The following is a 17623-nucleotide window of genomic DNA, read 5'->3' as shown; positions in this document are numbered from 1 at the left end:
AGACTTGGAGACCCCATTAAAAAAAAACTATAGAAAGTTACACAATCTAAATTAATCACAGACTTCAGATACACTCTTAAAGTTAAGTGTGAATCTCCCTAGGTTTAGGTCCCTTTGTTTCCTCCATTTATAAATATTTTCTTGGTCCATAGTAATATTGATATCTGATGACAATTTCATCAAACCAGTCTGGACAGCTCAGACCTCAACAACATTTCATCCAAACTGGGGCTCAGTTTCTTTTAATTGGGGGTGGGGAGTAGTGCTGGGAGTTGAACCCTGTGCTTTAGGCATGTTAGAGAAGCACTCTACCGTTGAGATAATAGCTCCAACCTCACTCAGTTCATTTATGAAGCAGTTTACACTGCCCAAATGACTACATGGCTGAGTTAAAGCATATTATATTATTGAGCATTTGAGAGTATTCCAGGAGTTGACAATTTTATATTACTTTGGCTTCTTGGAAGTATTTAATATGTACCACAACATTCCCTGGAAAACATATGTTAGCCAGTGTGACTTAAGAAAGTGTTTCAAGAAGGTTGTTATGAGTTCAGTTTGCCTGCTCATAGGGACATGATCTTGTTGAAAGGAGTTGTTTGTTAACTGCAGGGTGAACATTTCACTCCAGCTTACCTTGTAGGCTTGACCCGCATTCCTGCTCTGCTCTTCTGTCTCCTAAAACATTTTTTATGTAGATTAATAAATGGAAGCTTTTGTACCAAAACAAACTCATCACCATTCATCACATTGCATCTCTTTCCCATAACACAAGTTTTGTGCTTTAGGACCATGGACCTTCCTGAGGAACCTGTTGACATTTTCCTCCTGGGTCCTTAGGGTGGGATAAAGTTTTATGATTTGTAGAGAAGTTCTTTACACCTGCCATTGATATATATTAAATTGTATCTTACATTCATCTCTCTGCTAGGTCTTTTCTTTAACTGATTATTTTGGAAGAAAATGAATTTCCCATAGATCCCCATGTGGAATAGAAAGAAATCACACAAACCCCCAATAGAACAAAGCTGTAACTTTTTAGATCTTTCCATAGACCTGTGGACAAGTCTCATAAACTTCTCTGGAATCTGTTTGATCTCTGAAAGTCTTGCTGGTCCTCATACAAAGCCTTGGGAGAGGATGGTTCCCAGGTCATTGAGGAGCTACTATTTGCAAATCAGGTTCACTTTTCTGCTGTCTGATCATTGCTACATTGTTTCTCCATGTGTTTGGCTATGTCACTTTGAGAAATAACAAGTTTTAAACTTTACTTTTAAAATACAATATAATGAGACTTTTGGTGTCTGCATGGCCCTGGGAGGTGATCTAGTGCATTGGTCAGGTGGGAAAAGCCAAGTTTGTGAAAGTTAAACTGTGTCACAAACTAACCATTATTGTCACACCTCACTCCCAACTCCTCCCTCTCCCAAAAAACCCTTGTTGATAGAGGCTTTATATAAGCTAAAATGTTTACAATAGAGCATTAATTTTGCTACTGCCGTGTCACAAATTACCCAAGCCAACCCAATTTCAGTATGTGAAAAAAAAAACAAAAACCAATCTTAGAGAAGGAGACAAGGAGAATTTTCATGTCCTGTGCATGGAAATTTACAGAGACACACAGCCTTTATAGGCTTTACTGTTCTTAGGCATAACTACCAGTAGTGTGACCAGGGATCACTCACAATTAATTCAGTAATTAGAATAGTAAAATTAAGCATAAATCTTCTTTTTGTGACATTGGCCTGGATTCATAGAGAGATGCGGGGGACTTTTATGCCAGATGGCAGGAGCGGGGGCCACCGGAAGTCAGAGGACAGTAACATGCAGAAGATCTGCCGGCTCTTGCACCGCCACTGTACTTCTTACTTGGCCCTTGTGGGAGTGAATATATACAAGTGATGATAAGCTCCATTTCACAGGCTGTGCACATGTATGAAGCAATACAGCCAGAATTCTGATTGGCTGGAGCTCTCCCGAGGATAGGCTCTGATTGGCTGGAGCTCTCCCCAGGATAGGCTCTTCTTTGTCAAGTTTTCATCAGGTCCATGGCAAAGACAGTGGCCCTGGCCTGCTCTGGGATCCTTAGGGGGAGATAAAGTAATAGATTCATACTCTTTGAAAGGCAGGCTATCTCATCATTATCAGTCTATTGAGTGACTTTTTATACTGTTTCCTTTGCACTTATAGTTGATGTTGTCAGAAATAAAGATCAAAAGACTGCACACACAAATTTAATTTTTACAGAAAAATTTTACAAATGGTTTCTCATAAATGCGAGGCATGGTGGCACATGCCTGTAATCCCAGCACCCAGGGTGGATCTGTGTGTGTGTGTGTGTGAGAGAGAGAGAGAGAGAGAGAGAGAGAGAGAGAGAGAAATATGTATAAAGAATTTAGTTTATATATATATATATTTAGTTTATATATATATATATTTCCATACATAGACATATACACAGATCCATGCACACACACAAACACACACATATACAAATATATATGTATTTATATATTAATATGTATGATCTGAGATAAACAGCATCAGTTCTGATTGGGAGCATGAGAGAGAGAGAGAGAGAGAGAGAGAGAGAGAGAGAGAGAGAGAGAGAGGAGTTCTGATTAGAAGTCTACCCCACAAATAAGAGGAAGAAATTCAAGGTAGGGCAAAACACTACAGTGTGAGTGGCATTACAGAGTTTGTTGTGCCCAGAGAACACCAAATATGCAGGAGAGAGATAGAAAGAGGCTGAGCATTTACTTCTCAGTGAGGCCAGGAAGGACATGCCCAGCGTCTATGGAGAACTTTTAAAGTTAGAGCATCAGGACCCCAATAGAGTCTTTACACTAAGGACTGACAAGATAATAACTGTATTTTAGAAAATTTACTCCAGTGGCAGGAGGGAGAATAGCTGGGTGTGAGAACTGGAGCTACGGGAGTAAAATGAGAGCTTACAAGTTCAGGTCAAAAATGTCAAAGGGGAGAGAGAGAGAGAGGGAGAGAGAGAGGGAGGGAGAGAGAAAGAGAGGGAAAGGGAGGGAGGGAGAGAGGGAAGGAGAGAGAGAGAGAGAGAGAGAGAGAGAGAGAGAGAGAGAGACAGAGAGAGAGAGAGACAGAGAGAGAGAGAGACAGAGAGAGAGACAGAGAGAGAGAGAAAGATGTGTGTGTGTGTGTGTGTGTGTGTGTGTGTGTGTGTGTGTGTGTGTGTGTGTGTAACCGCAGTGCACTGAGATGGTGTACACATTAGCGCCTGGGGACTGGGCACAGAGTGTCTGGATATACATAGGCAGGGAAAGTGAGATATAAGAAGAGGAAAGGAAGCTGATTCTGACCAGTTCAATCTGTCCTTCTATTCTGGATGCGTCTAGTTTGAAATAGTTAGAAATAGGGTCTTGGAATCCAGGCAAAATTTAGAGCAGTAGATACACATTGTGGATTAACATTTGAGCTCCTGACAGTGAGTGGCATTTTATAGGATTAGCATGTAGTTAAGGGAAAAAGCATTTTAAATATTAGGCCAAGGGCCAGCATCCATATAGCTGGCAAAACAAAAATCTTAGAGAAAGAGACAAGGAGAATTTTCATGAGCTACTCTCTGGGTCCCGTGGATGGAAACTGAAGATGAGTGAGTGAACTGAAGATGCATCAGTGTTCCCCAGGCAGGAGGAAGGCAACATGGTCTCTGACTACTGAGCAGTCTTCTTGGGCAGCTGAAGCCAGTGATGGATTCCTTGAGGGGATAAAAGAGAAAGATCTAAGAGTATTTGGTGTGACAGGAAAAGAAAGGTTCAAAAAGCATTTTCCTGTTATGCAATGATGCTTAGACCAAAAGGGATAATGTTCATGGAGAAGATAGATATCCAGGGTCACCTGGTACTGCAGGGGGTAGGAGAGAAGGAAGGATAGACAACACTTCAAAGAGAAAGTCTTAGGTACTAGAGGGGAAAAAAAACATTTTTAAAATGAGTTAAAATAGGTTGTCAATTATGTTGCATAAGTGGGAGAGCTGCACAGAACTAAATCTTTAACACCCATAATAAAGACATGCTCATTTATTCTGTATAATATAAATCCTAGCAAATTGCTGACTCAGAATATGCTTTTTTAAAAATTTCATTTGAGTGTGTGTGTGTGTGTGTGTGTGTGTGTGTGTGTGTGTGTGTCCAGAAAGACCAGATGAAGGTGTTAGAGTTAGTCAGTTGTGAACTGCTGGATGCCAGCTGGGAGCCAAATTTGGGTTCTGCACTAGAGCAGCCAGTGGTCTTAGCAGTCAGCCATCTCTCCAGCCACAGGAGTATGCTTCTGCTTCTGGTTATGAAAAAAAAAACCAACTCTTCATGTGATTCTGCAGCACCATATCATAGAGATAGCAACAGTAATGGGAAATGGGTCAAACCGTCCTGATATAGGAGAAAAGCTGCCTAAAACCAATAACTTCCTCTTCCCCACTGCAAAACCAGGGCCAGTCTCAAAGATTTAAGTCTCGTGGGACTAAAATCATCGGGTGTATGGGCAGAGTATGTTATGGAAGCCCAAATATTGTGGTGCAATCTGAAGCCAAGGAACTGCTGATGAGAAATACTAATTCAGAACACGTTCTTCCACAGTCATGTGACAATCTAGATTAAACTCTAGGCTTTCTATACACTGGATAGAAAAGGATACACTTTCTATATCCTGGGCAAGGCTATAACTTTCTATGCCTTATAACTTAGATGTGTTCATGGCTCGACATTTAGTTAAGTGGTAGAGTGCCTGCCCTATTCTGTACAAATCCCTAACATACATACATACATACATACACACACATGCACACACACACACATGCACACATGTGCATGCATGCACACCAGTGTGTGCACAGGTGGTTTCATCTTGTACCTTTGGGGAAGAGTTGGAACAGACCCAGTCTTTATGATAAAGCAGAATAGACAGCATTTCAATGCTTTCCATATGAACATTATCTTCTGCATGGTTGGTCACCAGTTTTTCCTTTCTTTCTTTTTTAAAAATTTTCTTTGGACATTCATTTGGTTTCTGTCAAATTGGTTAATTGTTTTACTAAATCATCTTTAAAAGAAAGCTTGCCTTTTTAGCTGTTAATACTTGTAAAATTCTTTTCCCAAATGAATGAGGTTTGAAAGACATACATATTTTTTAATATACCATACAGAAGAATTCACTACATACAGAGTGTTGAAAGTTGATTTTTTTTAGTAGAGTAATCTGACTTCCAGGCCTAGATCCAGGCTGAAGATGATTGGAACATTCCACTGAGAACTTCACTTTTGGCTGAGCTAAAAATCTCCTACAAAGTCAGATATTTGAAGCACTGGGCCCAGGAGAAACTGAAAAACAGAAGGGTCATTTTTATAAAGATTTAGGAAGAAAGGTCAAAGAAGGTAGAAATACTTGTGGTACTATTCCTTGCCTGGACCAGAAGTAGAATTGTGTGGGCCAGTACTTGATCACACACAGCCCAGTATCCTAATGACATTATGAAGTAATTTCCTATAATCTATTTTAGAATTTTAGAATGTGTCCTACCAGGTGTCTTTTATGGAACTTACAGAAAGGAATTGACCTGCTAAATTACTCTTGCTGTTCAAATATTTGACATGCTAATTCATCACTCACAGCATTTAATTTACATCTTAGCATCATTATAAATTTAATAGGGATGACTCTTTTCCCAGTCATGAGAAAGTGTATTTCAAAGGAAAAATGTGAACTTGGGAGAGGATCCTGTGGGCTGATGCTTAGAAGGCACCAAAAACATCTGATTTCTCTCTTGGATAGAGATTAAATGAACACGGAGTCTGAGCTACAAGAGAATACAGGGAAGCCCACTTTTATCTGTTGTGTGACTTCAGACAGAGGACAAGAGCAGCATGTAAGAGGGCTTCCGGCCCAACTCCAAGCCAGCTCCAAAGTGGGGAGTGAGTGCAGCTGGGTTCAGTGACTGGAGGGAAGCTGACCAATATACTGAGCAGTGAAACATAATCTAATGGAGAGAGAAACTGTGTATCCCAGGCTCAGAGCAAGAAGAGGCCATTAACCCTGCCTAGCAGTGCTGTGTTTGTAGCTTTAGACTAGGGAACAAACAAAGCCAGTAAGTGTAATGCACAGGGCACAGGTAAAACTTACAGGTAAAACTCACAAAGGCAACTTGAAAGTTGCTTGGCATTCTGCTGTTCTGTAGACGCTGCCTTCTCACCTGTTAGACACACTTTGGAGAGATAAGTGAAGACTTTTTAAAAATCATTATATATTTTTAAAAATTATCCTCATGTTGTTTTAATTAATTACTTTATGTCTATGAGTGTGCCTGGTGCACACAGAGGTCAGAAGGTGGCATCAGAGCCTCTGGGCCTGGAGTGACAGGTGGTTGTGAGCCATCACCGAGTGTATGCTGGGAATTGGAGTCAGGTCCTCTGAAAGAGCAACAAGAGCTCTTAGCTACTGAGCTAAGTCTCCAGACCAAGACTTTTATTTTTCAGTTTGTTTTTAAAAGGCATATTTGTCAGATATGTAGAGGACTTCGATAGTGCACGCGAATATATTGGGTTACAACACCAGCATCTGAGTACATGAAAATCTACCAAACAATAGTTTAAATAGAAGTTATCCCAAAGTGCTATGCTTGATATCACCATCATAATTATCATTTAAAAATAAGATCAAGAAGCAAGTGCACAAACATATATTATAGCCTTATGGTATGTATTGGTCTTAACTTATTCACTAAGTGACAAACTGTGTAAGATACATGCAGTGTTAGACAAGACTGAACATAAAATAGTCTGTCCTCGGGGAGATGCACACCCAACAGAGATTGTTACGAAGTAGTTGCACAATGTGTTCCTGCCTCGAGGCTCCTGCCCTGACTTCCTTCAATGATAAACCGTGATGGGATGTGTCAGCCCAGTAAGGCCCTTCCTCCCGACTGTGGCATTGTCAGTGCATTATGACAGGAACAGAAAGCCAACTCAGACAAGTGGCATGCTTTTCTCAAAAGGAATGAAAGTACTTCTTAAAGTACTGCCTTACACATCTGTCTTATCACCAAAAAGATACGCTATTAGCTAAATGTTTAAAAGAACAGACAGATGTTTTGGAATGTAGCTCACTGATGGCACTTGCCCAGTGTGTTCAGACCTAAGATCAGCTTCGAGAAGGCAAAAGAAAGAAACAGAGCAGGGTTTGGGGAAGAAAGTAAACAGACACTAATATTAGCTGCATGATCTAAGTTGTAGATCATGGGAGTGTAACCATGAATAATCATCGTCAATAATAATGACAAATAAAAGTAATTATCAGTGTGCCATAAGGATTCAAGTGGCACAGGCAGAAACACACAAACATCCTATTTAGAATGTTTTAGGTCGCAAGTTCACAATTTTGTTATAAAACTGATTTGTTTCACAGCAGACACATTGTGACAAATTAGCAATTCTATTAACTGTTGGCTTAATGTAATGTAATGGAGGAGATCATCTCATGTTTTTGCCAGGGCACCGTCCATTTCAAACGTACTTTGTTTATAAAACTTGAATTACTCAGGCTTTTTCACCTCATACTCCTCTGGCATAAGACCATTTTTACTCCATTCGGTTTCCCATGCATTTTTGATTATGTATTGTTTATAGGGATGGTATATAGCATGATTGTGGGAGTAGTATTGACTCTCAGTATATAATTGTCCTATGCCATTATTAAATGATAGTAGAGATGACAGATGTACTTGAAATTAGTAGAGGTGAGTTTTTCATGAAGCTAATGACATTTCAAGGCCTGTTTACTGTCACAGCCCCCGTTTGTGTTCTCGCATCTTTATTGTTGTTTTGTCCCTAGAGGTGTGCTGTTAACCCAGGGCTTCTAATGCACTCTGAAGTCCATTTCCACCCCGAGTTTGTACTTCTAGATTTGCATTATTTTCCTTCAGAAAATTTTCCCAAATTTTATGAGTTTCAGGTTTTAGAAAAGTTGTCTAGCCTTGAGGAGTTGGGTAAGTTTTTTTCATGTGTTTCACACAAAGTTTACTTCCACGTGAAGGGGAGTAATATTCGTTTTCTTCTACTGTTTCTTCAGAGAATACTTGGTAAGTGAACGAGCCACACAGATTTGTACTTGATTCTGGGGAGAGTAAAGATTGGTTTGTGCGTTATTGACATCAGCTTTGTCACAAACATTTTCAAAAGCATTCTTTGTTTAAATGACCTTGTTGCTTAATTTTAAAAAGCAAAACATATTCGCAGAGTTCTGAGTTTCTCATTCCTATTAGTAATGTACATTTTGCAAACATGAATCACATTAGTTCTTTTTGGTTTCGTTTTTCCCCTTTTACATTTTTTCTTGGACCCCCCCCCCAAAAAAAGGAATTATTAAATGAATATATTCAACCAGTTTTGTAGATTCTATGAGTTCCCAAAGGCAAGTTTAATGAAGAAAACTACAGTGGTCCATGGTGGCACTTCTTAAAGCTGCTGTCTTATATATGATCTACATTTCACTTTTCTTTATTTCTCAAGGTGATTACATAATTTTCCACTCTTCTGCCAGGTGACATATGTTGACACTTTGGCGAGTGGACAAGCCATACAATGTTACCTGCTCTAGGAGCTGAACTAATTCATTAATCATGAAGCTCTTTCACTTTGAAATTTTGATTGAGGTTAACATTTAATATATTATGTTTAAGTAATTAGTTTTGTAACATTTTTCTGATTTGTGTTGTTTGTGGGTGGTTGGGTTTTTTTTTTTTTTTTGTTTGCTTGCTTTTTGTGGAGACAGAATCACTCTGAATCTTGGGATGGCCTTAGGGTCCTTGGTGTGACTCTTGCCTCATCCTTTGAAGGTCAGATTACAAGATGAATCACCATCATACTTGGTTTTATAGTTTTAAAAAATGAATACTTTTCTTTTTCAGGTCCATAAGTAAGTTCCAAGGTATTTTTGAAAACACCAAAAACATTTCATTTGCTGCTTACCACAGACATGAATAATTTAAGGACAATTTCGAAGTCTTGACAAATCTCATAAATATTTTAACCATCAAAGAAATCGACTTTTCGGTTAATCTTTTAGTTGGTTATAAAAAATTTAGTAAAATATACTCAAGAAATTAACACAAAATAACATGAAGATATGAACAATACATTAGGGAAAAATGACTTTGCTGTGAATTTTATGATAATTCAGCTGCATTTGACATAAAATAGGGCTCTAGAGTCTAGGCACTGTTCTAGTAAGTGGCTTGCCTTTCAAGTGACACTCTGTCATTTGTCTTAAAAATTCCTTCAACACCTACTACTGCAACTCTTGTCCTCCCATTTCTCCCCCTCTTTCATAGTCATCTAACCAAGTTTAAAAAAAAAATCATGTAATGATAAGTTATACTTACTTCCCCATCATATTTATCCATTTCTCACTCCTACAGTTTCCATGGGAACGCTGCTGGCGTTTTATTGCGATGGTACTGCAGCGTCAGTCATCTTTCTTGGTCATTTCAGTTTTGGAGGTTTGGCAGCTATCTCAGTGGCTTCATTTAAACAGAAAAAAAAACATATTTCACAAAAGTGTAGTCTCCTTTATCCCTATGGAGACATTGTTACTAATGAGAGGATGTTCTGGGAAGTAAAGTATCTAGACCCCAAACAAGTAGTGTTCCCATAGGCTTTGGTTTTTATTACCCAAGTGCTTGGGAACGTCTCACATATATTTTTTAAATTCCAAAATGCATGTTTGCTTTCAGTCCTTTGATTCTAAAATGCTGGTGTTTGACAAGATGCAAACGTAGAGTTCTCAAACTGCCTCCTAACTATCATCAAGAAATGAAAGGATTTCTGCTCTCAGCGGCTTGCTGCCCCTTGCTGGCTGAGCAGTGGCCCCTCCTGGGAAAGTGGAGTTATTTCAGCCAGCTCTGGGGCCCACCTTCCTTTCCCTCTGTGGTTACAGCCACTCACTGCTTTCCTCGGATTGGACTCTGCTGTTTGTGTGGCACAGGGGGAGATTTGTAGTGGTGTTTGCTGGAAGGCTATCAAGATGCATGGACATTAAATGTTTAAAAATAAAGAATGATGCCCGTACTGTTGAGATATCTAACAATTACACCCATCTTACAGAGTTTGGATCTTGACTCCAGTGAAAATTAAAGTAGAATAAAATGCTTCTTAAGACAGTTTTAAAACGAATACTTTCTCCCATTTTCTTTCCAGCCTGTGTATGAAAGCTGTACTCCAGATTTCACCTGTATTTAAAAGGGTGGCAGCCGGAGAATAGAGAAAGGTGTTAACGGTAAATGGGTCAGTTAGCATTAACTCCAGGAAGTGAAAAGGAGGAAACCAAGGCCCCCTGAAAGTGGGATAGCTGTAGAATATTGATCTTTGGCGCGAGCCGCTTCTCAACCACAACTCTGTGCAGGACCAAGTCAGCCACCGCTGTGGTAAAATGATGGCGTCTCTACATGGAGAGCATCGTCAATCACTCACTGGTGTGGACTACTCTACTCTCTGACTTTTGTCCTTTGCAGCAGAATTCCAGGGCTTTTTTTTTTTTTTTTTTTTTTTTTTTTTTTTGCTTTCACTGTTCCTTAGAGCTATCCACCAGTGGTAGGATACAGGAACACTAGGATTCATTAGAAGTTCCCGAAAGTCTCATCTGGGTAAAACTGGCAGTAATGAACTAAGGCTTAGCTCGGGACTTCACCATAGTTCTACCATCCCAACTTACTCCCCAGCTCTCGGGTCTGTGCCTCCCCTCCCCCCAAGACATGTTACTGTCAATGGTGAACCATGGCTCGCCATGGCTCACCACTACAAATTACCTTGTAGTAAGAGATACTGTGATACTGTGCTTAGAATAGGCTGGAGTATCTTAAAAGAAATCTGAAGGTGAGAAATCCAATAAGAATGCTATTAAGCACAGGAAGGAAAAAGGCACATGCTCAAGTCGCGGATGTACGAAGTGCAAGCTGTTCATGCTTCAAGTTCACATAATCCTTTTTCCTGGGTACCTCAAACTCCCCTCCACCCCAGACTTCACCTTTGCCCTCTGTGCCAGAGAAAAAAAGCTTCCCTAAAGTGAGAAAAAAATGAACTCTGAACCCTTCTGGGAAATAGCAACTGTTCCTCCCCTCCCCGGAGCTCCAGATCTCCAGAGCCTTCAGTGTGGGGCAGGTGTCAGGGGTTGCAAACTTTTCTCCATCTCCCTCCACGTTTCAAGGCTTGGATCAGCCCTACAGCATGTCAAGAACTGCCAAGAGCCAGGGTTCCTTCTTGGCCTCTCCGGATTGCTCGGTTTGATTCAGTGGTGGCTGAGGGATTGTCGCGCAGCTTTCAGCGACCCCTATCGGGAGTTCCCGGCACACGCCGGGCTCGGCCGCCCCCATCCTGGCCTGGCTGCCAGAAGAAAGGGGCTGAGCCGCGATCGCCCAGCTCAGGCTCCTCCCGGTTGCGTGTCCTGCGCCTCGGGGGTGGGGGTGTGGTGGGGAAGAGGGAGGGGGCGAGGCGAGGGGAGGGTGCGAAGGAGGCGCCAGCGTCCAACCTGCGGGCAATTGAAAAAGAGCCGGCTAGGACTTCCCCAAAAGTTGTGGGAACTCCGGGCCGCGCGGACCGCAGGATTAGAGCGGAGCGCAGCGGCCGGCCGCGGCTACCGGGAGATGCGAGTGCAGACCCGACTGTGATCATCTTACCTTCTTCGGGCTGTAAGGGTGCGAGACAGGCCACTGAAGCAAAGTCACGCCGGAACCAGCAGCGGTGGAACCCGGGACACCAGAGCAGCCCGGAGCCACCCTAGACGGAGCGGACGCTCCAGGTGATCGAGTCCACGCCGCTCCCCGTAAGCGACAGGCGACACCCTCGCTCATCTCGACCGCTCGCTCTTCCCTCTAGGGACAAACTTTTTTCCAAGCCCTTGGACCAAACTTGTCGCGCGTCGCCGTCCCCGAGTCGGGTCCTCGCAGTGCTCATCTTCGGCGAGATGGCTGAGCGCAAAGAGAGCAAAGGCAAGGGGAAGGGCAAGAAGAAGGACCGGGGATCCCGCGCGAAGCTCGCGCCCAGCGAGGGTGACCCAAGCCCAGGTGAGTGCCAGCCGCTCCAAGGCTCCCAGGCGGGAGACTTGCCGGATCATGTGCGTCCTCGCGCAGCGCTCTAGGCTCCTGATCTGGTCCCCACGCTGCTTTGCGTGGGCCACCTCCACCTGGCGCCCGCGCGCGGCACGCGGCGCGCACCCCGAGCCTAGTAGTCCCGCCGGGATCCTTCGGGGTCCGGCCAGCGCCGCGCTCTTGGGCTTGGCTCTCGGTGCCCCGAGACGTAGTGGAGCCCAGCCCGGGAGTGCAGGTTCCGAGTGCGGGATCCCTACCCGCTGCGCGTGCCTTGCGGCCCGAGGATTTTGCGTGGGCCCTGCCTGCCCTCTAGCGAGAGAAGCGGGAACGGGATCGGGATCGGGATCGGGATCGGGATCGGGATCGGGATCGGGATCGGGATCGGGATCCGGGAGCCTGAGCCCTACCGCGCGGGGTCCGGGGTTGCACAGAGGGTGGTCGGGGAAAGAGAGGCCTGGGCGCCCCGGCGTCTGCGAGGTTGGGAGGAGGGAAGCGATGCTGAGCCACCGTGTGAGCCTAGTTTAGGGCTGATTGCGTGCGTCGTTAGGGAAACCCAGAGCAGCTGAGAGGGATTCCTAAGGTCAGCGAAGCACGCAGAACCGCGGCGGGGTGCCAAGATTCAGGTCCAGGTCGGCGCTGAATAAATTTGGCTTTTGGCGGTTCTAGTTTTCAGGGCCACCGCGATAAATATGGCTAGTTTAGTTTTCCAAGAGGTGTCAGAAAGCAGTAATTTCCCCGAGTTTTTGAACCCCATCGCTTACCGGTTTTATATAGAATGAAAAAAAACCAACAACAACAGGAGTTAAGGCTTTTTGTAAATCGATCTTTTTAATCCACCAATCCACCGTCAGAGCGCGAAGTAAATGACAGTTTCACCCTGGACAGCCCTAGGAAAGGCTAATGCATTGAAGAGTCAAGAGAGGTCGCCGGTGGGCACCAAACCTTGTTTAAGAGCCGCTAAATAGACGTTGAAGGGGGTGGAGCATGAGAGGGTATTTACCCTCCCTCTGCAGCCCCCTAAGGTTGATGTGGATGGCTTGTGTCTCTTAGAACATTCCCAACACATAGTATGAGGTTCTTCTGGGAAATGAGCCACACGTGTGCAGTCTGTGCCTAGAGGAGATAAGCAGAAGTATCTGCTTCGTGCAGGAAGAAAACAAACCGCGTTTTCTTAGTACACTCCTTGGATTCACTCAGCATTTCAGAACCTGGCTTGTTGGCAGAGACCCCTAAGCAAGATTTAGAACAAAACAGAAACTGAACAGAGAGTAATTGTTTGGCCGTTCTTGTGCCTGCATACAAGGTACTGCTGATCAGTTTCACCTTAATTACTCTGCAGGAGCCTTCCTGAAGGCAGACTGATGTTTCCCTAACATTTACTGCATTAATTTGTGGATTAACTATAACATTTTATTCAACAAAGTATGAAATGGAGGAAGAGCTGGCTTATTATCATATAGCATGCTAAAGAGATCCAGACCTAACAAATGTTATAAAGGTATAAAGAAGTTTTTGTTTCGCTTGTCACCACGTGTGGCATTTTATTTTCCTCAGAAGTTTGTATGGGCCGCTTAGCTCGGCGGTTCTCAACCAGGGGGTCGCGACCTCTTCGGGATTCAATCTCCTTTTTCACAGGGGTCACCTAAGACCATCGGACGTTGCGATTCATAACAGTAGGAGATTTACAGTTATGAAATGACAACAAAATGATCTAATGGTGGTGGGGTGTCATTACAACATGAGGGACTAAATTAAAGGGTCCTAGCATTAGGAAGGTTGAGAACCATGGTCTTAGATGCTTTCCTGAACTTTTGATCTGACCAGCGCCCCCTTCAGTAGCAGGTTTCCCTTTCAATAAGGATTCAAGTCTCCAACACACCAGGTGGGCTCAGGACTACCTAAAATCTGTCTTAGAGGAGAATTCTAGAACTTCCTTGATGAATCCCATTTGTTTTTGTAGTCCCACAGCTGTGACTCCCTCCAAACCAGTCACAATGATTAAGTGATATATTATTTTCCCAGAAAAATTGGGATGGAGTTGTCTGTGGCTAGATTTTAGTATATTTGTTTCCTGTCACCTTATGATTTTTTTGGGGGGGGACAGAGAGATGTTTTATTCCTTTAGAAGACTTTTTACCCCCTTTAGGGATGCTGGCCAACAGATTAAGCCAGATTAATAGTATGTATTCATTTGATTTCCACCATGAAATTTGCAGTATGTAGAGGCGCTGGGCAGTAGATAGTCCCGGCCTCTTTTCCTTCAAATGGTAAGTGCCAGTCTGATTCTCCTTGTTGAACAAGATGAGTAATCAGTAGCCACGTGTTAGTGTGTGTGTGTATGTGTGTGTGTCCGTGTCCACACCCTTTTCCTGGCCTGTGGGCCTGTGGAATCATCAACAGCCCTCGTGCTTGCCATGGAGCCAAATTTTAGGGTTCACAGGGACAACCATCTCCTGAATTGCTCCTGCGTTGGTGACCTTCAGCACCAAATGTCACCCTTTCCTTCATGCAAGCACTGACGTGCTATGAGTGTCCATGGTGATGATATACAATGCTGGGGGCCTCTCGTGGATGAAACCACATCAACTTTACGACAGCTGAGATAGCTGAGGGCACTTCGCCCTGCCGTGTACTTTGTTATGTATGTAGGCATAAATACATCTGTTCGTGGGAACTCTTCAGGAGAAAAACACCTTTTAAACTGCTATATGACAGGTTTAGTTGATGTGTTGTATAAATACCTGGCTATGTTTCCTGTCATCTGCATTTTGATATAATTAACAAACACCGAACTGCACACACTGTTGGGGCTGCAGATGCTCAATAGAATTATCTATTCTGTATTAATGGCTATTATAGGTCTCATGACCTCGAAGCCATTCTTCTTTGCACAAAATAAGTAATCTCAGCAAAATCCTGGACTTTGTGTCACAGAACCATGTATCGAGGGCCTCGCAATGACCTGAGCCTCCTGCAAGCTGGACCTCCCAGATCCTGACTCTGATTAATTCATTTAGTTTAGCATTTCCCTTTAGAAACCTGAATTACAAAACCAGTTTTTCTTTTTAACCTGTCATCAAGTTACCAGTTGACTTCAGGCCTTCCTTAAGATCGCTGATGTTTTCCTTACTCTGGACAGTATTCTTTTTGTTACTGTTTTGACTCTTAAATGACCTGTATGAGTTTTGGTATCACGCCTAGTTCATATCTGGAATGATCATGTGCTAGTTCATGCCTGCTGGAGAGGTATTTGTGAGTGGAAAACTTAAGGAACTTAGTACCCCAAATAGTTAGATGTAGGCTGTCCATGCCTCAAATGAGAACACCCACCTGCTTCCTTCATTAAATGGCTCCAAAGGCTGAAGTGCCTGTAAACATTCTTGAAAGTAAAGTACCCTGTCACTAACAGGGCAGTCTGTGTTTACAGAACAAGGAGGAATGTCCAGTGATCTGTTTCAACCTGGTTACTTGTAACTGCTTACATTATGTAATTATTAAAAACATTAAAGATTATTTACAGAACAAAATAGGACTTGTTAAGAAGAACGAAAGTAGCAGGAAGGGTGAGGGAAGGAAGCTTGGCTACTGTTTTAATACAAACAGAAGGATGAAATGGTACGAATGAAAACTGAGGAGAATGTATATATGTGCAAATATATGCCTATGTGTATATGTATATATGTATATGTGATATCAGAAAAGTCCTGGACTGTTGTGTGAACAGTAAATGTAGTCCCAACATCCTCAATCTTTCTCTATTCAGAGTAATGTAAATTCCTGTTAATTAGAGATACGGTTACTGTTCCAGGCAGTGTAATACATGTATTGTATATTATATGATTTTAAAAATGCAAGTGTCTTACTGTTGGGCAGTATGCTCTAGCCCACAGATCTCTGGACAGACTGCTTGGATTTAAAGTCCAGCACCACCAAACACCCTTTACCTGTACATTCATGGGAAAGTTACTTAATCTTTCTGTGCCTACATTTCCTTTTTTTTTTGTACAGGGAAGATAATTCCTGACTCTCTGGAGTGTGAACAAGATAACCCAAGAAAGCATGCTGACTGTTGCCCAACAGGGACTCGGGACCGAGTAAATACATGCTTTCTTTATCAGATTACTCAAGGAAGGAATTGTCTGCAAGGATGTGTGACATAATTTTCAGAATTTAACCTTTTATGGGAAGGAAAACCCAGTGCTGGCCTCAGATTAGAGTGGGTATAAATATTAATATGTATTACCTGAAAAGATAGAGAAGAAGGAATCCATCAAGTTTCACAACTGCATATATGTATTAGGAAAACATTGCCGAGCTCAGTATAAATATTGAAAGTAGAGTGAGGTGCAGCAGGATTTTATCTGGCAGGAAAATGTTGAGGTTTCAAGCTGCAAGATTTTGAAACCTGATTCCTTTTCTGGCAATGCTTTAGGAGTTGCTGTTTAAACCTCCTTTCATAGTACAGAATATGTCGTCTTCTCTCTTGGGACTTGTGTAAATTACAGCCACTAAAACATGAAGTATGCATCAACATGACCTTTGCTGTCTTTTTTTTTTTTTTTAAATCAGGAGTAACAATATATTGCCAGCAAAGCTCATAGACCCTGGTATAGGTAATTTGAAATAGAAGCAAAACAAAGAATACAGCACATTCATGTTTCTCGCTGTGTTTGTCCCTCTTTGTCCCTCACTAGAATGGCCATATGTCATGTTTCAGGTTCTGGGAATATAAGTGATTCTTTCCAGGTTTTTTTTTTCCAAAGTAACAAATTAAATTTGAACTTAGCAGTGCTGATTGTTTACAGGGTTGTGTCACAAAAGAAGAAGTCACACCAAGTGTCAGTATTCTGGGGGGAGTTACTAATTTGCTCCAAGAGGTAATAAGTGTATTTCCCTTGGTTAGTTAACCATGAACCTTTTCCCCTGGACAAAGAGAAGAAACATAACCAAGCATTACTTTGTGCTGCTTTACTTTATCTTAGCCGAGAGAAACTATACTTACTAAGTGTACTATTAAAATACGTACAGCAAACTTGCCCTAAAGGAGCAAGTGGCATATCTGTCCGTCCTAATCCTGTTTGCTGCTGCATGAGTTTTAGTTGACTGAAATGAGGCAACAAAAAGCAAGCTACCAAAATACCAATAGATGTCAGTGTTTGTTGCTTTAGAAGAAGTGAGGTGTTAGGGAAAAAAAAATATGCAGCTTAATTTATTTTGTTTATTAAACATGAAGCTAGCTGCTTTTAAAAGCTTGATGACTTAGATTACACTATATATTCAATATATATATATATATTTTTCAAAACTACATTCTGTTAATGGAAGAAATCATGTTTAAATCTATTTCTTCTAAATACTAAAAATACCTTGCAACTATAGAGACCTCAATTTGGTCTCCAGAGTCCACGTTTAAAACAGCCTGAGGGGCTTTCTGTCCAGCCAGCCTAGCCCACTTGGCAAGTTCCAGGCCTGTGATAGACTCTTAAAAAAGTTGTATGGCCTGTGAGGACTGTCCTCCAC

The 17623-nt window shown here is 42.3% G+C and overlaps 1 protein-coding gene across 4 annotated transcripts in view; it reads left to right on the top strand.

Annotated features, from left to right (window-relative positions):
* The first annotated feature begins 11562 nt into the window (after positions 1-11562).
* The window catches only part of NRG1 (neuregulin 1), a 199543-nt gene continuing 193482 nt past the window's right edge, over positions 11563-17623 (top strand). For all 4 annotated transcript variants that reach the window (XM_084760653.1, XM_084760652.1, XM_084760650.1 and 1 more), the window contains exon 1: positions 11563-12079. In XM_084760653.1, coding sequence (XP_084616779.1) covers positions 11980-12079 — 100 coding nt within the window. In that variant the 5' untranslated portion in view covers positions 11563-11979. The remainder of the gene's footprint in view (positions 12080-17623) is intronic.

This window comes from Acomys minous (genome assembly GCF_964271855.1).
Source record: "Acomys minous genome assembly, chromosome: 15".
Lineage (NCBI taxonomy): Eukaryota > Metazoa > Chordata > Mammalia > Rodentia > Muridae > Acomys > Acomys minous.
This window is presented reverse-complemented; position numbering and strand designations above follow the sequence as displayed.